Raw genomic sequence first — 25,251 nt, forward strand, 5'->3', positions numbered from 1 at the left:
TTTTCTTTTCAACAGCACCTGGTGCTGTTTTCACTTTCACCTTTTGTTAAATGCTTTGTGACTCCAAAGGAATAGCTTCTTTCTTGACTAGCGAGTACCAAACTGGCCTATTGCTGGAGTTCTCTCCCAGCTTTCAAATGTGATGCTGGGCTGTCTGAAGTTGCTCTTGACTGCATCCTTGGAAAATTTTCTCTTTTTTTTTTATGGTATTTCTCACCCGCTTACTATGTGCCAGGCACTGTACTAAGTGCTGGGGGTTGATACAAGATAATCAGATTGGACCCAGTCCCTGACCCACATAGGGCTAACAGGCTTAATCTCCCTTTTACAGATGAGGTAATTGAGGCACAGAGAAGTCAAGTGACTTGCCCAAGGTCCCAGAGCTGGGAGTAAAGCTCGGGTCCCTGCTGCTTTCAGCTGCCCGACTTGAGTTCACTAAAATGCAGCTATTTAAGTAAACTACAGTTATTTTACTCTCATAATCCACTCCTAGCAGCACCCGTGTTGAGGTCTGTATAGCTTCAATACTAGCAAACTGACTTTCTTGCAGGCTTTTTTGTTCACTCTCCTGTCTTGCCTCTCGATTGAACATAGTCCATGAGATACGGTGACAGAACTGTCCCAAGAGTCCAAATATGGGTTTTGAGGTGGGTCCGGACAATTGTATTCATTGAGCGCTTACTGTGTGCAGATCAATGTACTAAACGCTTGGGAGAGTTCAGTGCAACAATAGACACATTCCCTGACCACAACGAGCTTACAGTCTAGGTGGGAAACATGTCCCGCTAATTCTGCTGTGCTGTACTCTCCCAAGTGCTTAGTACAGTGCTTTCCATATAGGAAGCACTCAATAAATACCACTGATTGACAAGCATATAAAAGTTAGAACAGAGCAACAACTCTGTTCACCTTTAATTTGGTCTGAAGTCCCAGTACCACCACTCCCTTTCAGGAGGTATACGTTAACCTTCTTAAAGTGCTCTATCCCATCCCGGATCTGTGGACTATTTGAAATGTTTGGTAGTCTTCTCTCCCGGCTGGCCCTAGTTAATCTACGGGGATAAAGTTGTTTAATAATTCCCATCTCGGCTCATTTCCGCATGGGCCCGCCTGAACAGTGGGAAAAAGTTCACAGATTCTGTTTACCAACTCCGATGATGTGAAATGACTCACAACAAGCAGATGAAAAGAGGCTTGGGAACCAGCACCTCTCGTCACCACTAAGCAGAGACGAGCCAGAAGATATTAGGATGAGCTAATCAGTCGATCAGTCGTTTTCAGAGGGCTTACTGTGTGCAAAGCACTTTACTAAGCTTTCGGGAGAGGACGATACAAAATAATTAGTAAGCACGTTCCCTGCTAACTCTGAGAGATTACAGTCTCGATGGAAATCAAGGCTGGTTTGCTAGAGGGATTAGACCCTCCTTGCTTCCTGGGTGGCCTGTGGCTTCCCATAAACTACATGACTATATCAGACTGACGGTCGCTGCAATGCGTTCTGTCAACGGGGTGATTTGAACGAGAAAACATAAGCCATGTTATTACTGGGTTAACCGATGTTCCATGCAACCAGTTCCCCGTCCCCAAAAGTGAAATGGCCTGCTTCCCATCCATCCTAATACCAAAAATATCCTTAAGATTTCTCTCTCCAGATGCACTTGGCAGTCCTTCCAATTCACAGACAGGACTACCTGTGTTCAGGTTTCATCATGATGTTCAGGTATGGCTGTGAGAACCACTTGTTGGCTAAAACCAGTGGATTGGCCGAGTAACCCGGTCACAATGGGTCTTAAACATCTCTCTGCAAACCTAATTTTCCTTCTAGTACCTGGCACATCGGAAAGAGTACAGGCCAAAGAGTCAAGCGACCTGGGTTCTAATTCCAGCTCGGCAACTTCCCTGTCGATTGACCTTGGTTAAATTGCCGAATTTATCTATGCCTCCGTGTCCTAATCTGTAAAATTTAAAACAGGGTTAAATACCTGTTCTCCCTCCCTCTTAGATTGAGAGCCCAATGTGGGACAGGGGATCGGGTCCAATCTGCTTATATCATTCTACCTCAGTGATGGGTACAGAGTAAGTGCTTAATAATTACCTCAATTATTAACTAAAAATTTTTCAACTCTTACTGGATTTGCTATTTTTGCCAACTACAACTTCCTGGGGTAATTAATTCCATACTTTTAACCAACTCGTTTAGGAATAAATATTAGTTCGGTTTCAACCAACCACATTTAAGCTTCAACGGATACCTCTTCATCCTGCTGTCTGTGTCCATAATCAACCAATCAATCATACTGATGGAGGGCTTAATGTGTGCACAGCACTGTACTAAGCGCTTGGGGGAATACAACATAACAGAGTTGGTAGACCCAAGGACTTCAGTCACCATGATCTTCTACATTTTACTCCTGCCTGTCGGCCTCCACCTCTCCTCACTTGATTTTTTCAGTTATAAACGGCAGCTACCCAATTCTGCCTCTCCGGTGCTCTCCGTAAACTGGTCTGTCACTGGAAAAGCAAACATTCCTCCTCAACCTGGAATTAGATTGCTCTCAAGAGGCCCAAGGAGTCATAAAAACTCTACTGACTCAAAATCAGATTCTGTTTTTACAACTGCCACACTCAGATAAGTACAAATAACTATATGTTAACTTTATAATCCTAGGGTTCTTACACTACATAACTGTATTCTGATCCGATTTAAAGTAAGTCTCGAAAAGTTCCATCCTGAAGGTTTTAAGTAGATCCGTCACAAGTAATTGAACGTCTTCCTGCTGCAGATTATTCGGGGATTGGTACTCTTAGAGAAGCAGCGTGGCTCAGTGGAAAGAGGCCGGGCTTGGGAGTCAGAGGTCATGGGTTCGAATCCCAGATCTGCCACTTGTCAGCTGTGTGATTGTGGGCCGGTCACTTCACTTTTTGGTGCCTCAGTGACCTCATCTGGAAAATGGGGATTAAGATTGTGAGCCTCACGTGGGACAACCTGACCCTGTATCTACCCCAGCGCTTAGAACAGTGCTCTGCACATAGTAAGTGCTTAACAAATACCAACATTATTATTATTATTATTACTCTGGACTATGGATTCTTCAATCCTTTCACTCTTTTACTCCTCTCCTTTGTTTCTACCCGTCTTTTTGTCTAGTCCAAAAGATTGGGAAATCCCAAATCAATCCTAATCGGCTTAGCCTAGCAGTAAGAGCTCGGGCCTGGGAGTCAGAGGATCTGGATTCCAGACCCGGCTCCACCTCTACGCCTATGTGACTTGAGGCAAGTCACAACTTCCCTAAGCCTCAGTTTCTTCATCTGTAAAATGGGAATTATACGCCTTGACTTAAAGCTTGCTGTGGGTAGGGAACGTAACCACCGACTCTGTCGTACCGTTCTTTCCCAAGCGCTTAGTAAGCGCTTATTAAATACCATTGACTGAATAATCCTATTTAGATTGCGAGGTTCATTTGCAATAGGGATGGTGTCCAACCTGATTAATTTATCTACCCTAGCACTCTGGCCCAGAGTAAGCACACGCTTTACAGATACCACTCATTACTGTTATCGTGACTGGAAGCAACTCTAGCAAAACCTTGGGAAGGAAAGGATGTTGACATTTTTGGCTAAAACCACTGGATTGATTTCCCCATTTCCCCATTACCAAAGTTAGTAGTGAGTGCTGTAGCCTACACATTTGTCAGCTGTGTGACTTTGGGCAAGTCACTTAACTTCTCTATGCCTCAGTTACCCCATCTGGAAAATAGGGATGAAGACTGTGAGCCCCACGTGGGACAACCTGATCACCTTGTATCCTCCCCAGCGCTTAGAACAGTGCTCTGCACATAGTAAGGGCTTAACAAATGCCATTATTATTATTACACTGGGGACTCTGTCCTAAGCACTGAATGCCTCCCAAAAACAATCCCTCTCCTTAATCCGGACTTCAGTCTGGCTGGAGGAGACAAGACCCGTGATCATAGGAAGAGACTTTTTTGACCAGTTAGCTCACCGGGGTTTCAAACTGGGAACTCTCAATAAGTTGGGCAATTCCGGAAATGATCCGTTTTGACGGACTGCTAGGCAAGACCTTCTCTGCTTCTTCACTGAGCCATTGAAGGCTGAATGAACAGATTTCTCAAATTTTCTGCCAGTTAAAATTAATCTAAACTGTACTGTAAACTATGCTACTTAACCTGTCCAAACAGAAGTCATTAAGTTTATTGCTTTCTGTGCTAGAAAAGCAGTTTTCTCTTTACTACTTCTCTAGAGTATATATTGTATATATTTCTGTACTGTATTTATTTTCATTACCCTATTTATTTTGTTAATGAAAAGTACATCGCCTTGATTCTATTTAGTTGCCATTGTTTTTATGAGATGTTCTTCCCCTTGACTCTATTTATTGCCATCGTTCTCATCTGTCCGTCTCCCCCGATTAGACCATAAGCCCGTCAAACGGCAGGGACTGTCTCTATCTGTTGCCGACCTGCTCATTCCAAGCGCTTAGTACAGTGCTCTGCACATAGTAAGCGCTCATGAATGAATGAATGGAGTATAATCTTCTTTTAGGTAAGGTCATGGGTTCAAATCCCGCCTCAGCTGCTTGTCAGCTGTGTGACTTCGGGGAAGTCACTTAACTTCTCTGTGCCTCAGTTACCTCAAATGGGGATTAAGACTGTGAGCCCCACGTGGGATGACCTGATCACCTTGTATCCGTCCCAGCGCTTAGAACAGTGCTTTGCACATAGTAAGTGCTTAACAAATGCCATTATTATTATTAAGGATCACATTTACCAACTCTATTGGATTGCACTTTCCCAAGCACTTAGTACAGGGCTCTGCACAAAGTAAGAGCTCACTAAATACCATCGACTGATTAATTCTACTGGCAAAGTCTTTGTAACTGCCATTTTAAATTAGTCAATTCTAGGTAAAGATTGGCAATCTTCTTTCAAATAAAACTATCTTATTTCTTATATCCTTTTGGAGGTTTTTCTAATACATGAAAGCTTCCAGTCACACTGTAGTCATGATTACAGGTTCTAGTTATGGTTTTCTAACATCCCTATCGAAAGTTGCTTAAGAGCTAAAACTAACAAACTAATACACACAGCTTTCTCTCTTATGTGAACTGCATGAAATGTTGACTCCTTTTCCTTATTCCAGAAGAGAACTGATTTCTGAATTCAAAAGTTGTTATAGTAACATCATCACTTATTGTAATAAACTCTTCATACTGTAAAAGAAAATTGCTTGTATATTCCTTTAATATTTTTGGTTTGGGATAATACACGCTTTTCCCTTTAAACAGAAAATTGAGAGTTGGTTGAAAATTACCTAGGAAAAAAAAAATTAAAATCGACCAGGTGACTTTCCATTGAATCTCAAGGCCCTCACTGAATATAGTGGAAAAAATTAAGGATGAAGGATATCTGTATTTTCAAAGGTGATTTTTTTTTCCTCTGTAAAACCCAATGGAACAAACTGAATAAGAAAATGTACCAGGAATGCTCTATTCTTCAATAGAAAATCTAGCCCTTTACAATTAAACAACTCCTAAACATGTTTTGTAATGAGTTTTCTACCCGTGGAATCTGGAAAGTTTTCATTCCTTTTGGGATAAGAAAGGGAATGCTGAATCATGGGCGGAAGATGTCATTTAGTGTCCTTACCAATCTGAAAACTGTATTATACCAAAGAGGTATTATCACCACTACTACAGTATTATCATATCCCTCCTGCACTTTCTCCTACTTAATTAAAGGTCTAGTGCTCATATATATAGTAAGACTGCTAGCATTCAGGCTCTCAATTGACACAGAGTTGCACAAGCAGAAAATGAGGGAAAATAAAGATAGCCAAGCACCTGTTTCTCTCCACCTGAGTTTCCGAACGTGTGGCGGAAGCCATTCTGAATGACATTTGAGATCCCTTCCATGCTGAAGCGCTAAAGGCAGCGAAATACGGCCCGGAAGAAAAGGACAGAAAAAGAAGTTCAAAGACTATTAGTACGAATTTACTGTGATGTCACAAGCGTCCGTGAAACAAGCCGTTAGAGAATGTCACCGATTCGGACGTAGCACTTCGGACTCTGGATGTACTATTAGAACTTGAGCTCTGAAGAGTCTGAGGTTTGGCCTTGGCTGAGAGCAAGAAAAAAAGCCCTCGAGGCAAGCATTTCCCTGAAGATAATTTGATATTAGTTACCGGATTTATTCTGGTAAACGTTTCAAATGGAAGGTCATTTAATTTCTCTCAAGCGCACTTTAACCTAGATCTAAACATTGATTTTTTTAAAAAAAAATTCTACCTTAAAATATAAACAGATTCTTTTAGAAGTTAGAAAAAAAAAATCCAAATATTGAAAGTGCATTACCCATGGGAACGTAGGCTTCAGGTAAAAACTAGAAGTACAATTATCCTTCAGTGCAAAGATGGCACTGAGGTCAGTGAGGCTACACCTATCAAGCAATCGTATTTATTGAGCACCTACTTTGGGCAGTGCACGGTACTAACAGAGTCGTTCCCTGCCCACAATGAGCTGACAGTCTAGAGGGTCCTATGGGTGGGAGGGTCTGAGAGGATTTCTTGCATACTTTGGGAAAGCAAAGTTCTGCAGAGCCCCTTTTCTAGTCTCTGGCCACTTGGGAGTGGATTTTGCTTGGTACGGTGCTCTGCCCACGGTAAGCCTTCAATAAATACCACTGATGATGACGATGCTCAAGCCTCAGTGGTTTAGGAGGAAAAAGGTGGATCCTACAGCCCACAGGACTTGTGCTCCAGTTGGCTTTACAGCAGTGGTGATGGTTTACCCTGCATCATCCAGACTCTCATGCAACCATAGAAAGAACGGACAGAGTCTGTGGCGACACAACAGACTATCTCTAAGACCTCAATCCCCTCTCAGGGTCGCAGCTGGAGAGTTTCCCGTCCTCTACCATTCTCGACTACGGGAGGGAGAGTCGAGCAGAGGCCCGTCCGCTCCATTCCTAGCTTGGGCAGTGGCTAGCCGAGTGGAAGGCCATCTGCTCCGAGTCAAAACGCCTCTGTGTTGGCCAGCAGAGGCACGGGAGAGAGTCGAAGGTGGAGACTCAAGTTTACTGCGTGGAAGGAGGCAATGGTAAATCGCTTCCGTTTTCTTACCAAGAAAACGCTATGGATACACTACTAGTGAGACTGAAGATGGAGGTGGGGCGTTCTGGGAGAGAGGCGTCTGTGGTGTCGCTATGGGTTGGAGATGACTCCACAGCATAAGACCTCAACAACAACAGATACCACGGAGAAGCAGGGTGGCCTAGTGGAAAGAGCACGGGCCTGGGAGTCAGAGAACCTGGGTTCCCATCCCAACTCTGCCATTCGTCTACCTCGGGTAAGGCGCAAAACCTCTCTATGCCTCCGTTTCCTCACCTATAAAATGGGGATTAAGACTGTGGGCCCCATGTGGGGCATGGAATGTGTCCCACCTGATTATGTGGTATCTACCCCAGCACTTAGTACAGTGCCTTGTACATAGTAAGTGATTAACAAATACCCCTGAAAATAACTCGAGAAGCAGTGTGGCTCAGTGGAAAGAGCAGGGGCTTGGGAGTCAGAGGTCATGGGTTCGAATCCCAGATCTGCCACTTGTCAGCTGGGTGGCTGTGGGCAAGTCACTTAACTTCTCGGTGCCTCAGTTACCTCATCTGTAAAATGGGGATTAAAACTGTGAGCCCCACGTGGGACAACCTGATCACCTTATATCCCCCAGCGCTTAGAACAGTGCTTTGCACATAGTAAGCGCTAACAAATACCACCACTTATTTTTATCTGTTTAATTGCTGAGCCATCATGTAAGCCGCTCCAAAATGGGGTCCATCGGGATCCCATCCCCATGAGTCCTCCTTCATTAGGACATCGGTCAGTCATATTTACTGAGTGCTTACTGTGTGCACAGCACTGTAATGAGCGCAGGGGAGAGTACAATAAAACAATGTAACAGACACATGCCCTGCCCACAACGAGCTTACAGTCTAAAGGATGTCTCACTTGGTAATAATAACAACAATAATAATGTTGGCATTTGTTAAGCGCTTACTATGTGCAGAGCACTGTTCTAAGCGCTGGGGGAGATACAAGGTAATCAGGTTGTCCCACGTGAGGCTCACAGTCTTAATCCCCATTTTACAGATGAGGTCACTGAGGCTGAGAGAAGTTTGTGCCTTGCCCACAGGCTCACAGCTGACAAGTGGCAGAGCCAGGATTCGAACCCATCTCTGACTCCCAAGCCCGGGCTCTTTCCACTGAGCCACGCTGCTTCTTCTATTACCACGCTGCTTGGTCTCATTCAGGGCTGTGATATCAACTCCAGAGGTCAGTCCATGTGCTACGAGCGTCCCCACACTTTCTGAGCGATGAATTCTCATCATCGCTCGGTGGTTCGGTCCTAGGGGCTGCTTTCTGCAAGTGACTCTTTGAGGGTCGTGAAGGAGCAGAGTGTTAAAAGCCTACGCCAGCCAGGAAGCCCGATGTTTTCCACTACTTTGAATTGGTCCCTGCAGGGAGAGAGCCGGGGGCTCATATCTCCAACTGGGCGAAAGCGGACGCTTGCATGCATTCATTCAATCGTATTTACCGAGCGCTTACTGTGTGCAGAGCACTGGATGTGATTGGGCTTTACCCCTAGTTGGCAAGAGATAGATTGGGCTTCAATCAATCAATCGTATATGTTGAGCACTTACTAGGTGCAGAGCACTGTACTAAGTGCTTGAAAGAGTACGACAATTAGCAGACAGCTGCCAACGAGCTTTCAGTCGAGAGGGAGAGATGGATATTAATATGGAGAAATAATTTCTAATACATTATTTAGAGATATGAACCTAAGTGCTGTGGGACTGGGGGTGGGGTGACCGTCTTTGACCTTTGGACACTTGATAGAAGTGCACGAACAAGCCGGGGAAAGGAGGGCTTAAGCGGGGAAGGCCTCTTGGAGAAGATGCGACTTGAATAATGCTTTGAAGGAGGAGAGCCTGGCGTACATGGACGGGGAGGGAGTTCCAAGCTGGGGAGCATGTGGCAAAGGGGTCGGTGACCAGATAGACGAGATCGGGGTACAGGGAGCAAGCTGGCGCTAGAGGATCGGAGCGTGCGGGCTGAGCTGGCGTAGGAGATCAGTGAGGTGAGGTAGGATGGAGCGAGCTGATTCAAGCCAGTGGTAAGGAGTGGTCTGTGAGAAGCGAGGTGGTTTAATGGAAACCAGGGACTTGGGAGACAGAGGACTTGGGTTCCAATCCTGCCTCTACCTCTTGCTTGCTGCCTGCTGTGACCCTGAGCAAGTCACTTCAATTTTCAGTTCCTTCGTCAGTTCGATACGTGTTCTGGATGCAAGCCTGTTGTGTCTACCAACTCCGTTACACTGTACTCTCCCAAGTGCTCAGTACAATGCTCTGCACTCAGTAGGCATTCAATAAATAGGTTTGTTATCTCTCCTACTTAGACTAAGAGCTCCAGGTGGGATAGGGACTGTGTTCGACTTGATTAGCTGGAATCTACCCCAGCGCTCAGTACAGTGCTTGGCACACAGTAAGCATTTAAAACACCACAATTATGGTTTCTAGTTCTCTAAGCTAATCATAGTTTGTTTAGACATCACTGGAAGGTGTGGGGTGGGCTGGTGAAAATCAGTGGGACCCTTAAGATTTTGCAAAGCTATCAATATTTCCACATTTGTGTTTCCATGGAAATCAATAACATGCATGCGACACACTATACTTTGTTGCACACTATGAAACAAATTTGGGAAAAGACTCTATTTAGCAGCAGGGAAATGATTAAGTATTGTTCAACTCTGATTGCTTCCGCTCCCCGTCACCGATACAGCCAAAGCACTGACATTCTCACAGATGAGGCAAGAGCTTATTTGTTGCTATGCGTCGGCGACATTAATCATCCCGGTGAATATGTACGATTGGCTATAAGCTATTTCCTTCTCTAATGGGACTGTGTCCATAAAGTCACATCATCAGTCAAAGAAAGAAGCTTTTCTCACACAAAGTCAGAAGAGACAGAGAGTAAAGAAAAAATGGAAAAGTATTAGGAAGAATCTGGGAATCTGAACAGATGACAAGAGGACAAGTCGAGCAGGATGAAGCAGGGTGGTCTAGTGGGCAGGACATGGGCCTGGGAGTCAGAAGGACCTGGGATCCAATCCCAGCTCTGCCGCTTTTCTGCGTGAGACTTCGGGAAAGTTACTTGACTTCTCTGACCTCATGTGATAAATGGGGATTAAGACTGTGAGCCCCATGTGGGACGTGGACTGTCCAACCTGATCAGCTTGTATCTGCCCCAGTGCTTAGTACATTGCCTGGCACACAGTAAGCATTTAACAAATACCATAAAAACAGAGGACTTTCCAAAGTCTCAAGTGTGCACATGTGTTGCAAATAGCCAAATACTCGCATGAAGGATCCCACCTGACAATCTTCTAAATCCTTACTGGCGAACCATTTCAAAGAAACCTGGCACAAATCTCTCACCACTTGAATTTTTGCTCATAATAATTAATGCTGCTCTTTGTCCACAAACTAGTTGAAAAAACAATTACCAAATTCTCCATTTCAGAAAAACAAACCCCTAAACGATAATAAATTTCTGACGCTACCATTTTTCACATCCTTGCTAAAAGGACTGAAAATAATCTACAGCAGAATAGCAGCATTTGCGGCTAATTTCGGTAAACAGCCAAAAACAGATTACTGCCTCCCTTTTTTGCAACTCCAAAACAGAAGAGAGGCTGTTACTTGGGGAATTCAGTCTAGCAATAAGGAGGGAAAAAAAAGAGAAGAAAGAAAAAGGAGGCAAGGAGGGAAGAAAAAAGAGAAAGGTAGGAGAGCAGTTGAAACTTCAACTCTTACTTCTCTTGCACTGGGGCAAGGTGCTACAACACACATTCCGTCGATCACAGTCACTCTTCCCACCTCCTCTTCCTAACCTGGAACTTTGAATGTCTTCAGGAGTCTGTAACTGCAGGGTTACGTCCCAGCTAATCAGACCAAGAGCAAACTAACCCAGCTCTGCAATTCCACTAGGAATCCATCTTTCTGTTTCCACCAACACCCTCATCCTTCTCCCAATTCAGCACCAGACCGGACGTCTTTCGAAAATATTGTGAAGCTCCAAACCGGAAAAAATCAGGACTCTAATCTGTCAGAGCAAAGCTTGTCATTCATATACAGAGCCAAAGCCTCACCTCTGGCCCTCTAAAGATGTAACTCTGCAAATAGTAAGTGCTCAATAAATACCATTAATGATGATGATGATGATGAAATTTAGCACCAGATTGGGTAACTTTCAAAAATATTTTGAAGCTCCGAATTGGAAAAAATCAAGAATTAAGTCTGTCTGATCAAAGCATGGCACCCGCATTCAGAGCCAGAGCCTCATCTCTAGCCTCCAGAAAGAGGTAACTCTGCACATAGTAAGCGTTCAGTAAATATCATCAATGATGATGATGAACAAAGGTAATCAAAACACAAACTAGAGAAGACTATTTCCGAATGAAGCGGAGGCAAGTTGAGGTAGTTGTTCAAATTTCAGAGGGCCAGTGACTTTTCAAGTATGTGAGGGAGGAGCCGAATATAAAAATATAGGTGCCCATGAAGGTTTGTTAAAAATAAATGCATATATATTTACACTGTGGTTGACGGGAGTTACTCGACATGCAATCGGGAGGCTTTAGTGACCCGTGCCACAAAGGTGGGAATAAAGACGGAATGCAGATTGGATCTGCAAGGCTAAGAAAAACTACTGCGATTGTCAGTACGTGTAGAAATGAAACTGAAAATAACGCTGAACATTTTGAGAACTGGAGTGGAAAGGTCAATCTCGGTAATATTATCGATGTGACTTCTGCTCGTTACCTACGAATCACGCTGATGCATCCATTTTGTACATGGACAGCAAACATTACCAGTGTCACTAAGCACACTGTTGAATATTGGCAGCTATCATCAGAATAAGTGTATTTCTGGAACGCAAATGTGTCGACATGAGAATAATTGGGAAGGGTGGAGACGGAACTCCAAAATCATTGGCTCAACCAATATTGCTGGGGGCAGAGTTTGGTCAGAAATAGAATGTAAAGCGAAAAAACAATCTTCCAAGAATGTATTTTTTTTTCCACTTGTAGACTCGGCCTTCATTTCACGATTACTCCTGCTGTGCCGTATTAAAGCCTCCCGATTGGATATCAGTGAGTCACTACCGTCAAATATTTCATCAAAAGCTACCCGGTTGGCTCTCACGAATCAGGTTCTTACCCTGCCTTCCTTTTATCCCCAACAACAACCTGTCCCAGGCTTCTAATTATTTCATTCCGGCAATAAATCTCATGCCCAAGGAAGTGGTCCGTCTTACTTTTTGAGAGTGCTTTTCCTTCCCTCCCATCACTCCTTGTACTTGTCTTGTCTTTGCAAAATGTCATTATCTTCCTGGGAAAAAACAATTCCTCATCAGGTGCCAGCAAGTCTCGCAAATTTGCTGATTAATTCTTGGTTAAACTAAATTACTTTTGTCACCAAAATGGAGTTTTTTTCCATTTTTAACCTCGGTTCAGTACGAAGCAGAGTAGACTAGTGTAAAGTGCATGGGTCTGGAGTCGGAGAATCTGGGTTCTAATCTTGGCTATGCCACTTTCCTGCTGTATGACCTTGGGCAAGACGCTTATCTTTGCCGTGCCTCAATTTCCTCACTGGCAAAATGGGAATTAAATAAATACCTGTTCTCCCTTCTACTTAGACTGTGAGCCCCAGGAGGGACAGGGACTATGTCCAACCTGAACATCTTGCATATATCCCGGTGCTTAATAACAATCAATGGTATTTATTGAGCGCTTACTCTGTGCAGGGCACTGTACTGTATACACACTTGGGAGATTACAATACAGAGTTATGTTCCCTCCCCACAATATGCTTCCCTAGAAGGAGAGACAGACATTAATATAAATAAGTAATTCACAAATAATTTTATAATCTATAAATATATGTACATAAGTGATGTTGTACTGCACACTCTCAAGTGCTTCATACAGTGCTTTGCACACAGTAGGCTCTCAATAAATACGACTGAAGGAATGAAAAAGCTGGAGGGCAAAGGTGTCCGACTGTTTCTACTAGCACCCATTCTTTCAAACAGTCAGATCTCATAAAAGCTGTAATGTGCACTCCCCATGAACGTGTCTGTTTGCTGTTACACTGTGCTCTCCCAAGCCCTCAGTACAGTGCTCTGCACACAGTGAGCGCTCACTAAGTATGACTGAATGAACGAATTAAGCACAATCAAACGGTGATGCAGGAAAGAGGCAAGCTGAGCAGAGTGTCTCGTGATCCCCGTCTTCAAATTTCTTGACTTTCTCTGGGGATCCGCTTGGTCTACACTTCCATATCCGCTCTTCTGAAAAGAAAAATCCACCGTCCTAGAGGCCACCTTGCACGCAGGCCCATAATAGCGCGGTAAGCATGTTAGGATAATGTGATACTTTTGTTTGGATTAACATCACGGTAACAACAGTCCAGTAACCTAAGAATTACATCCAGTCTCCGGGACTCGCCCGTGGTTTGATTAGAGGGATGCGTTCATGCAATAGCTTCTTTATTTTAACCTTTAGCAAAAATCAGGCTTCAGCTAGAGAGTTTACATACAAGCGTCCTACGCTAAGGTTTTTAGTCATTTGAAGAAATAAACTTGGTCTTTAATCCTCATCTCTACGAGCAATACCTAACATACTGAACTGAAAGAAAGGTTCGTGTTAGGATAGTGTCACCTCACCCAACTATTTGGCTCTTAAAATAGAAATGCATTTTCTGCACATACAGCTGACAATGTTACTATGTGCTTTTCAGTATCAAATGAAAAGCGGAACAGTGAGGTGACAGATTTGATCTCAGCTCCAAGAGCACAGAAAGGGATGCTAAGAACCATCATATGTGAAAATATGGTTCCAGGTGAGCATAATGAGCACCTAGTTCCTCCTGGACAGAGCAAGACTCTCGATAATAGCTTTGAGAATGAGGGAGAGTACAGTTCAGGAAGACAGATCTGAACATCTTGGACGTCACCTATGCCAACGATTCTCAGGTTTTACTCCGTGACAAGCAGCAGACCGATTACTTCAAGAAACTATTTTTAAACACACTGTCCCTTATTTCGATCTCATCTGAACAAAACTATTACCCAGAAAAAATGAAAACTTACCAGTTTTTTGATAGTTCTCTTCCTCAGATTCTCTTTTTCGTTACCCTCCCCCAGCCTCCTCTCACTCGTTTAAATTTACGTCCCGGTTTTGACCGCTTGATCGTTCGCTGGAAGAAGAGTCCTTCAGAGGTATTTACTGAGCACTTATTGTGCGACGCAGAGGACTTAGCACTTGGCCAAGTGCAACTAAGAGACGAGGTCCCTGCCGTCGAGAAGCTTACTTTCTAACAGAGGAGTCTGATAGACACAAGACACTCACAAAACACTATTTTGGCTTATAGCAAAAGTATGAAGCAGCAGGGCCTAGTGGTTAGAGCACGGGCCTGGGAGTCACAAGGCCACTGGGTTCTAATCCCGGCTTCTCCGCTTGCCTACTGTGTGACCTTGGACAAGTCACTTCAATTCTCTGTGCCGCTCGCTTCCTTAACTGCAAAATGGGGATTCTCTCCCCTGATTAGACTGTGAGCCCCGGGTGGGACATGAACTGTGTCCAACCTAACTTGCAGTGTGTAGAACAGTGCTTGATACTTAGTAAGCGCTTAAGAAATACCCCAAAAAAAGAAAAAGAAAGAGGGAGGGAGCAGTGGCATATTGCAGCCTACCAGCACGATGGCAAAATAATAATAATAATAATGTCGGTATTTGTTAAGCGCTTACTATGTGCAGAGCTCCGTTCTAAGCTCTGGGGGAGATACAGGGTAATCAGGTTGTCCCACGACAGGCTCCCAGTCTTCATCCCCATTTGACAGATGAGGTCACTGAGGCACAGAGAAGTGAAGTGACTTGCCCACAGTCACACAGATGACAAGAGGCAGAGCCGGGATTCGAACCCATGACCTCTGACTCCCAAGCCCGGGCTCTTTCCATTGAGCCATGAAACAACATGGCAGATATTACCTACCATTATTATTCTGGTATTTGTTAATCGCTTCATACCAAACACTGTTCTAAGAACTGCAGTAGACACGAGACAATCAGTCGGGACACGGTCCCCGTCGAACGTGGGGCTCACGGTTTAAGTAGCTTCTCACCTCAAGCTGCACCGAAACACGAGTTGCAGTAGCACTGAACTCCAGTGCAGCTCCAAACCAAACTTCCCTCTGAAGATCCGCTTCTGTGTCAAAACATCATGGTAATAATAATACCTGTGGTATTTGTAAAGCGCTTACTGTGTGCTGGACTCTGTGCTAAGCGCTAGAGTAAATACAAGGTAATCGGGTTGGACACTGTAGGGCTCACAGTCTTAATCCCCATTGTACAGATGAGGGAACTGAGGCCCAGAGAAGTGAAGTCACTTGCCCACAGTCACACAGCAGACAAGTGGCAGAGCCAGGATTAGAACCCAGGTCCTTCTGACTCCCAGGCCAGGGCTAAGCCATGATCATGATTGCTGCTTAACCAAAGACTACTATTAATTCAGCATCCCGCTGGGTCTAAGCAAGAGAAAAGATCTCTCTTACCGTTCCGGGCACATGGCTTCTATCGCTCTTGCCATTTTGGGGACTGCCATTTTTCAGCTTCTTTTTCTTCTTGGCCATCTCCTTATGCTCCTTCTGTTTGTTCTGAACGTCAATGAGAATAGAAATGAAGCTGTTTTTCACTTCTTTTTCAAACTCTAACTCATCCCGTAAGGCCAACTGCTGCACCAGCTCTTCTGAGTAATCCTTGATGGCAGTTTCAATTTCTTCCAGCAGTTCGTTTAATTCGCCAACAGAGAGCCGTTTTACCCCTGGAGCCGACCAAAGGGAAAGATTAGAACCAAGTCGTTTCGAAAGAACTTCGCAGTATGCTTTCGGCCAGAGGGTGGAAAAAAAACAACGCTAATAGAAAACAATTATACTAATTGTTAATGACTCGGATTCCTGGGCAGCAGGGCCAAGCAGGGGTGGGTGAGAAGGGGCACTTGCCCAAGGATAAACAAAAAGAATAAATTGTAAGTCCAAAGCAACTGTTCTAGGAGTAGGAGCTGAACAAGCAAGAGTCATCAGTCAATGGTATTTACTTAGTGCTTACTGTGTGCAGAGCACCGTACTAAGCGCTTGGGGGATTACAATACGACCCAGTAGACATACTCCCTGCTCACAGGGGGCTTTATTGTCCAGAGCAGAATGGAAGGGGATATTTTAGCCAGTCCACTGAACTTTTGGAGGTTAAAAGTAAAGGGAGGGGAGAATAAACAGAGCATTTGAAAACTAATTTCCAAAAGTTATCATCTTGGGGGCGTGATTTCTCTCTTTTAAGTTGGGAGGATGAAAGAAAGTCATGTTGTTTGCTCGAAATTCCTGTAGGCTCCCATTTTCCCTACCGAATATGGGAAGCAAATCAAAGAAGCTGGACCTGGGCAATACATCTGTTCAGGAAAAAAAAAAAGACCCCAATATCTATTCTGCTATTCCAAATTTCCAAAATGAGAGATTAGTCAGGTAGCAAGGCTACCTGCAGGTTCAGTAATCAGTACCAGAATCATCAAGGATGATTATATTTGCAATTATTTTTCAAAAATACTATGTTCACATATGTATATAAACACATACCCACACACCAATCATATTTATTGAGCACTTACTGTGTGCAGAACACTGTACTTAGCGTTTGGGAGAATACACTATAACAGAGTTGCTAGCCATGTTCCCTACTCAAAATGAACTTACATCCTAGAGGGGGAGAATATATGATCTTATTATGTCCCTTTTCTTATTTATTTCTTACATCATTTTGTAAACGTCTATTTTTGGTTCAAGCCATATTCAAGCGGTGAGTAGGAAGAAGGAAGGTACGCTCCCAGATGGAAGAGATTTTAAATTCCTCAAGACTGTACACTAGCTGTGGGCAAGGAACATATCTCCCAACTCTGCTATACGGTATTCTCCCAAGCACTTGTACAGTGCTCTGCACACAGTAAGGACTCAATAAATACAATGGATAAATTAGCTGGGACATTTAGATGCTCGTGCAATAACGAGTAACACGAAATTCAAGTCACGCCTCTTACTCTCTTCGTAGCTACTCGTGCTGAATCTCTTGAGGGTTTGGATTTCCTGGGAGAGCATGGACAGGCGATCTGACTGTGTGGGTGTCTCATCATCTTCTGGGTCTGGGGACTCCTGCATCATTTCTTCTATTTCTTCAATGACCTACAGAAAGAAGCACATTGTTCTTCATCACTGATGAACAAACCTGGTGCCTTCTAAAGGTACGGGCGGGGAGACAGAAAAGAAGAAGGGAGGAGAAGAGCAATTAAAGTGTAACTCCAGGCCAAGTTCGCGTATCAGGCATATCAAGGGAATTTCAAAGAATGAGCCGGGCGGGCACTGGAACTGTGATAGCTCATTACTGCCCACAACGAGAGGGCAAAAATGGCTCGGGAAATTCCTCCTGGGCCAGAAAAAAATCCCGTAGCAATGGGAAACAGGAGGCAGAAGGACCTGGGTTCTAGTCCCCAGCTCAGCCACTTGTCTTGGCAAGTCACTTCACTACTCTGTGCCTCAGTTACCTCATCTGTAAAATGGGGATTAAGACTGTGAGCGCCACATGGGACAGGGACTGTGTCCAACTTATCTTGTATCTACCCCAGCGCTTGGTATTAAAAAATACCATTAAAAAGGGGGGGGGGGGAATTATTTGGAAAGTAATTCACTTACGGAGAAAAACCAATACAAATACAAAATGTGGAATTACTGAGCAGATGCAGTTAGGACTTGACCAGGATTCAGCAATGTAAACTGCTAACCTGGAAGCTCCTTGAAGGCAGGGATCGTGCCTACCAACTCTACTGAACTCCCCCAAGCATTTAGTACAGTGCTCTGCACACATTAAGTGCTTAATACCTAGAATTAATTGGAGGTGGGTGTTATAAAAGCAAGCATGATTCTGGTCACATTATGCTGCCATTATTTGCTGAAGATGAGAGGTGCACAACCTAAAAAAAAACACATGAGAAGCAGCATGGTCTTTTGGGAAGAGCCTGGGCCTGGGAGTCAGAGGACCTGGGTTCTAATCCTGACTCCTCCACTTGCCTGCTGCCTGACCTCGGGCAGTCGCTTCACTTCTCTGTGCTTCAGTTACTTCATCTGTAAAACGGGGATTAAGACTGTTCACAATCTAATTAACCTGTATCTACCCCAGTGCTTGGTACAGTGCCTGGCACATAGCAAGTGCTTAATGAATACCATAAAAGTATGGAAAAATTTAGAGAGGGTTCAAAAGGCAGCCATAAAGATAATGAAAGGGTCAAAAAACTAGGATTTAACGTGCAAAGATTATTAAAATAGAAAAAAGGAGTGGAAAAGATCATTCTTTTAGAGCCATTAAAAATGATAAAAGGGGATTTTCATTTTTACTCAGGGCAAAGTGAGAAGAAATAGCCACATAATTACAACATACTGGATTAGAAATACTATATTTTAAGTGTTACAGAATGCAAGCTAGTTTGGAAAGGAAAAGATTTCTCTTTCAAAGTCTGGATGCGTTGTGGGGGCAATCTCAGGATCAAATTGCTTTTGCCTTTTAAAATCTCCCCTTTCAACATTTTTCCTCCTTTTGCCCCTTCCTGTTAACACCTCCAACTCCCCTCAACAGTAACTGGTTGCTGTCTTGAAAACTGTAATATCAAATCATGAAATGCGGGGACAATTTAAATCATTTTTTCCTCTGCTAAAAGAACCCTTCATAATCCAATAAATATATCGGCAAAACAGAACACTGAACACTTGGGAAATCGAGATCTGCTCTAGCAGGATTTAAAAAAACAGTAAAAATCCTCTTCTGTCCAAAGTGACAGATGTAATCCAATCATTTAGATCTTCAAGGTCTCTTCCAAACCCATAATTTTATGACAGATCTCAGGAAAGCTCTCCAGGTGGTGGTGAAGCGTATCGCTTCTGCTCTGTGATCTTCCTTTTCAATGCACTGTATTGTTTCCTGGTCCAGTTTGATCACTGCAATTCTGAGCCCATTGTTGGTGAAAAGGGAATGGACTATAAGCCGGAAGACAGAGGGAGAACTAGAGAGATTCCACCACAGGGCAGAGTGAAAACAAAAAGTCATTCTCCCCAGGGAACTTTTCTTTATGAACAATGAGACTCTCCCCTTTCTACACTCCATATTCACGAATATACCTACACCCTTTGGATTCTAGCACTTACGTTCTCAAGCCCCTAGGTCAGATTTTCATTGTAACAATTTTTTATGGTACTTGTTAAGTGCTTCCTATGTGCCAGACCCTTTTCCACACTGGGACCCACGGTATTAATCCCCCTTTTACAGATGAAGTAACTGAGGCAGAGGGAAGTGAAGTAATAATGAATGAATGACGGTATTTGTTAAGCACTTAATGTGTGCCAAGCACTGTTCTAGCTGGGGTAGGTACAAGCGAATCGGGTTGGACACGGTCCATGCCTGGGGCTCACGGTCTTACTCCCCATTTTACAAATGAGGGGACTGAGGTGTAGAGAAGTGAAGTGACTTGTCTGAAAGTCTGACTTCTGACTCCCGGGGTCACGCTCTATCCATTCGGCCACGCCGCTTCACCCACAGCGTTCGTGGGAAGGGTATGCAGAAAACCAGAGTTGGGTCTAGTTGGCTCAGAGAGCAGGCAAAGTTGGCATTTTTCATCATCCCACACAAATAACGTTCATTTCTTCCCAGGACATGGAATCTGTATTTCTGACACATTCTACTGATTTGTTTCTGGGACTTGTAAACACCGACGGAGAAGGTGTCTTAGAGGACTCTAGCGACTTTTGCTGAGCCTAAACAACCTCACTCTCTTGGGACTCCGTTAACAAGAATGTTATATAAACTGGAAAACATTTCATTCAGACTTTAAAATCCTGCACAGGTACGGTGTCTGATTTTAATTTGGACAATGAACATGTTTCTATATGGCAATCAATTAAGTTTTTGGAAGAACCATATGCTTAGGGAGTCAGGGGACCTGAGTTCTAATCCCAGCTCTGCCACACGCCTGCTGTTTGACCTTGGACAAGTCACTTTTCTATGCCTCAGCTACCTCATCTGTAAAATGGGGATTAAAGCCTATTTCTTCTTACTTAGAGTGTGAGCCCCGTGTGGGACGTGGAACAGGGGCCGTGTCCAACCTATCTTGTACCTACACCTGTGTTTAGAGCAGCGCTTGGCACATAATAAGCACTTAACAAATAGCATAATTATCATTATTTACTACACGCTATTTTTCAGCTGTTGCTCTTCCTGTTACCGATGAATACTCTGTACCTGATCTGCTGTGAAAAGTGGTTCATCATTGATGCAGGAGACGATGATGGAATGCATATCCAGCTGTTCTCTCAACTCTTCATCATCTGATAGATCAAGGATTGAATTGTCATTTATCTAAAACATAAAAACATGCTGTGAAAGTCAGGAGAGCCAATACATCCCGATCCAAACAAAAACAGTCTGTCAAATTTATGATTATTGAAAACTGAAATGCCCCTTCAGTTAATAGAGGTAAAACTACCTCACTTTCATCTCAATAACCTCCTTATACTCTAGTTCCTCTTCTTAGGAGATTAGGTGAATGGTCAAAAGGAGAAATAGATTTAAAATAGTATAGTCCCTCTTTCTTCCCATCAAGCGGAATCAAGAGCACTGGGATGATCTAACCGAGAGGATATATATTTAGATAACTGATGGTCTATTCCAGTCAAACTCAGAAACAAAAGATTGTCCTATCGAATACTTATAAAAAAACAAAATAATCTTTCCCTCCTAGATTCACCCAGGAGAATTTGCCATTCCCATTCTTGGTTTAGTGTTCAAATAAAAAAGGCAAACCCTCATTCTTAGGCTTCAATGAAGGCCATCTAACCAGGAACCATCATCATGGTCTTCAATATGTATTGACCGCTTTCCCGGGTGCGGAACACTGAACTCAGCGCTTGGGAAAGTACACTTCAACAGAGGTGGACGACACAAATCAATTCTGACCTCTCTTCTGCCCGGTTCCTCTACTGGATGCTGAAAGAGTGGGAGTGGCCCAAAGAAATGGACAGTGATCAGAGCGTACCCGCAAAACAGAATGCTGGTAACAGGAAAGTATTTTGAATATGAATTTAAACACTTTCTTTTAGGAATGACAATCAATTTTCCTCTGCTATGGTGATAGGAGTAAACCAAGAGAGCGGATTCCTCTGATGATCCAAAAACCCAAAATAACACCCCCGATCGCACTGCCATTGTGCCAGCTAAACCCACCGTACCCGCTGCTGATCTTTTTATTTTTTGCAAGTCGACCTGGGCTAATTTGGGAACCGTCATTCTCCTCTATTATCTCCCATTCTGAATAGACACGCCTTTGGGGTTGCCAAGTATTTTCGTCCACATCCACACACACACAGTACCGATGTTATAAACAGAACAGATAGTGATCTTCCCATTTGAAACTGAAGATACGTCTAGTGGAAAAAATGTAGTAGTGGAGCCCTCGGGAATGTAACCAATCGCTTTCCCCTACCATTTCTAGAGATCCAGAGCCCGAACTCGAAAGAGATGCAAAATGAGAACTGAAATGCCAAATTACTTTTAGCCCTACTGAACGTTTACCTTTGTTTAAGAAGGGGGTCTATCCAAAATAAAGGCCCGTCTCCTCAAGAATCGGGGTCAGTCGTATTTGGACCATAAAGATCACGTTTCCTGTAGTTTCCCTTCTCTTTGGTAAGTGGTACGACACAGGGGAGTACTAAATGAAGTCAATTTGGTAACTTATCTCAAAGGCTAAATACCATTGCTCTGTCATGGGAATCGCAGGTCATCTAAACACTTTAAACGACTCAAACCCTCGGCACACATCTCTCCACTTCTCAGAACCTCCATCGACTTCCTGCGTCCCTCTCCGTCAAGCAAAAACACCTCATAATTGGCTTCAAAGCTCTCCTCTGACTCATTCCAGCTCTTTTTCCCCAGGATCTACGTCCCTTCCAAGCCAGCCTCCCAATTGTATCTCACTCTCAATTCTCTAGCCTCCATCTTCTTTCCGACGCTCTTCCGCCATCTTGGAACTCCCTCCCTAAATCCCACAGATGACAGATCTCCCCATTTTCAAAGCTTTGCTAAAATCCCTCCTCATTCAACAATCCTTCCCTCTGGACTGTCAGCTCGTCCTCCAGACTGTAAGCTCGTTTTGGGCAAGGAATGTGTTTGTTTATTGTTATATTGTACTCTCCCAAGCTCCCACTACAGTGCTCTGCACACATAAACACTCAATAAATACAACTGAATGAATAATTTCATGTATTTCTTTAAGAACGGCCTTGCCACTTAGATACACATGTTTATTCAGTTATTTTGCTCTCTCTATTTGTAAATATTTTTATGCCCGACTCCCCCATCAAAGTGTAAGCAACTTGTTAGTAGAGAACATGTCACTTCTTTGATTTTACTTCCCAAGCTCATAGTTTGGACAATCAATAAATGTGACTGCTACTAACTTAAAAAAAAAAAATTCCAAGTGGGTAAAAGAAACAAAGAAAGTGTGTTAATTATCACGGTCCTGATTAGTTCATACACCATAGCACTAATTCTGCTCCCTCGGCCAACTCTTTCTATGGAGGAGGTAACGTCCATTCAGATCTGCCAGGACTCACTACCCATTCTGGTTAGAATCCAGTGGGAGAATTAGAGCACATTCTTCCAATAATTAGTGTCTGTCGGGTTAAAGCAAGACAGGGTGTTGGGAAAAATGGATGTGTGAAGTGTCAGCCATGGAGTGAATACTACAGCATGAGTTTTCCAGAACATAGCTGTTCTGCAAGAACACAACCCCTTCGTTAACAGAAAATTGGGAATCTGACAAGGGCCGAATTTTCAAGATCGGACCTGAAAGTGATAAATGTGGACCTGTAGTTGGCCTAAACACGACATCTTTGAGATCCACCGTGTTCAATAAATACTATTGGATTCATGCAATCATCCACCTGACTCGTATAGCAATAAGGGGATCCCGAAAGGACAAGGCACAGTGGACAGAGCCCAGGCCTGAGAGTTGGAAGGTCATGGGTTCTAATCCCAGTTCCACCATTCGTCTACTGTGTGACCTTATGCAAGTCACTTCATTGCTCTGGGCCTCAGTTACTTCAGCTGTGAAATGGGGATGAGACTGTAAGCCCCAGCTGGGACAGGGACCGTGTCCGACTCGATTTGCTTGTATCTATCCCAGCGCTTAGTACAGTGCCTGGCACATCATTATTATTACAAGAATTAGTACTACGAAGCCTCAAGCCAAGGATTGCGCCTGTGCCCTGCAGGAATTCAGAGTCCCAGAGGCACAAACGGGCTATCACGCACACGTGTAGTTTTGCACACCATGACAGCACAGAGGGACCACAAGTGCCGCAGAAGTCCTGCGGAAAGCCGACGCCACAAAAAGGAGGAGAGTACGGTAGGCTCTTCGTTCATTCAATCGTATTTATTGAGCGCTTACTGAGTGCCGACCACTGTACTGAGCGCTTGGGAGAGAACCCCAGCCCAGACCCAAACCTCAACCCTGCACCTCTTTTTCCTAGCTCGGAACAACCCGCAACAAATCTAAACCCGTAAGGGGCTCTAACATTGACTGTTTCTCTAGACTCACAGGGGACCGAGTGAGCTATATAAAGCTGTGTAATAGCCACCTAAATTTAGATCCAACGATCCAACCAAGAGTCACAGGGCACCTTGGAAATCTGAGCATCCCTAACAAGCTTCTCTAGGTGAGTTTTCGCGATGAAGTCTAGGTACTATTGTTGTCATTAGTCAATATAATGATCTCCAACGCCATAGCGACACCGGCAGTTGTTTCAAAATGAGAAGAGAAGGGGGGCTGCGCAGGCAGACCGTAGGTTGGAACTGAAAGCTTCGGATAACGCACGGTAAATATTTTGAAGAGAAAACGGCTTCGTTTCCCAGCAACGGTGCCAGGGTCGTTTGTCCTCTTGGTGAATTTTGGTAGTTTGTTCTGGAAGGTTTGCGGATAGTTTATAAAGAGAAATACACACAGTACTGTGTTTCGTCTCGTTAAGTGCATTTCGGGGAAAGGGCTGGGCGTATGTCGGTTCGGGAGGAAGACGTGTCGGTTGATGAGTGCGTTTTAAAAGTGACTCATTTTTTTTGAGACCATTTCCAAAGTTTTACTGAACAACTAACATCGGCCTGTAGAGGTGGGACGACAGCACATAGCGGTCTAGCTGGAAGTGGAAACGCTGAACTGGGGTAGCAACTGACTAAAGTCTCCTGTGGTAAATACCGCCGAAGCTCTTTCGACGTTTCTTCCTTTCAAAGCTTAAACGCCCAACCTCAGGCCAGGAAGTTAAGGTACAGAGTTTGCACTGCATCTTCTTATCGAGTCAGGAGGACCTGGGTTCTAATCCTGGCTCGCCCCGCTGCGTGACCTTGGGCACGTTCTTTCACTTCTCTGTGCCTCAATTACCTCATCTGGAAATGGGATTTACAAATGGGAGCCCCGTGGGGGACAGGGACTGTGTCCCACCTGATTACCTCAGATCTACCCCAGAGCTTAGTACAGTGGCTGGCGCGTAGTGCTTAACAAACTCCATTTCTTTAAGAAAAAGTGCTTAGAAAGGTGCTCAAAAAATACCACCGATGATAATGAAGAGGAAGCTAGCAATGGTCGCCGCCTTCTCAACTACGGTACCACAGCTGGGTAATAGGAGATTAAAAAAGAAAAAGAAGTTTACCCACTCTCTACCTAAATTTTTACCCAACTAGAATCATTTTCTAATTGTCCGGTGAAACAGGAAGATCTGCTATTCCTCCGCTAGACCTGTCACTTTGACTCCCCACCAAAGACATTCTTGAGGCATCGACGAGGGAAATGTGCGTCACCATTATCCCCATTTTACGAGGAAGGAGCTACCCGGCTCCGCCACCTGTCAGCTGTGTGACTTTGGGCCAGTCACTTGACTTCGCGGTGCCTCAGTGATCTCATCTGTAAAATGGGGATAAAGACTGTGAGCCTCAGGTGGGACAACCTGATTACCCTGAATCTACCCCAGCGCTTAGAACAGTGCTCGGCAC

The 25,251-nt window shown here is 44.0% G+C and overlaps 1 protein-coding gene across 4 annotated transcripts in view; it reads right to left on the minus strand.

Moving 5' to 3' along the window:
• FEZ2 (fasciculation and elongation protein zeta 2) overlaps positions 1 to 25,251 on the minus strand; it is a 38,682-nt gene that overhangs the window by 7,051 nt on the left and 6,380 nt on the right. For 3 of the 4 annotated variants that reach the window (XM_029051653.1, XM_029051654.1, XM_007673276.4), the window contains exons 3-6: positions 20,455 to 20,571; positions 17,213 to 17,354; positions 15,681 to 15,949; positions 5,861 to 5,941 (exon numbers count right to left, since the gene is read on the minus strand). In XM_029051653.1, coding sequence (XP_028907486.1) covers positions 5,861 to 5,941; positions 15,681 to 15,949; positions 17,213 to 17,354; positions 20,455 to 20,571 — 609 coding nt within the window. The remainder of the gene's footprint in view (positions 1 to 5,860; positions 5,942 to 15,680; positions 15,950 to 17,212; positions 17,355 to 20,454; positions 20,572 to 25,251) is intronic. The other variant, XM_029051655.1, reaches the window with a different exon arrangement.

The sequence above is a fragment of the Ornithorhynchus anatinus genome, chromosome X1, assembly GCF_004115215.2.
Source record: "Ornithorhynchus anatinus isolate Pmale09 chromosome X1, mOrnAna1.pri.v4, whole genome shotgun sequence".
Classification (NCBI taxonomy): Eukaryota; Metazoa; Chordata; class Mammalia; order Monotremata; family Ornithorhynchidae; genus Ornithorhynchus; species Ornithorhynchus anatinus.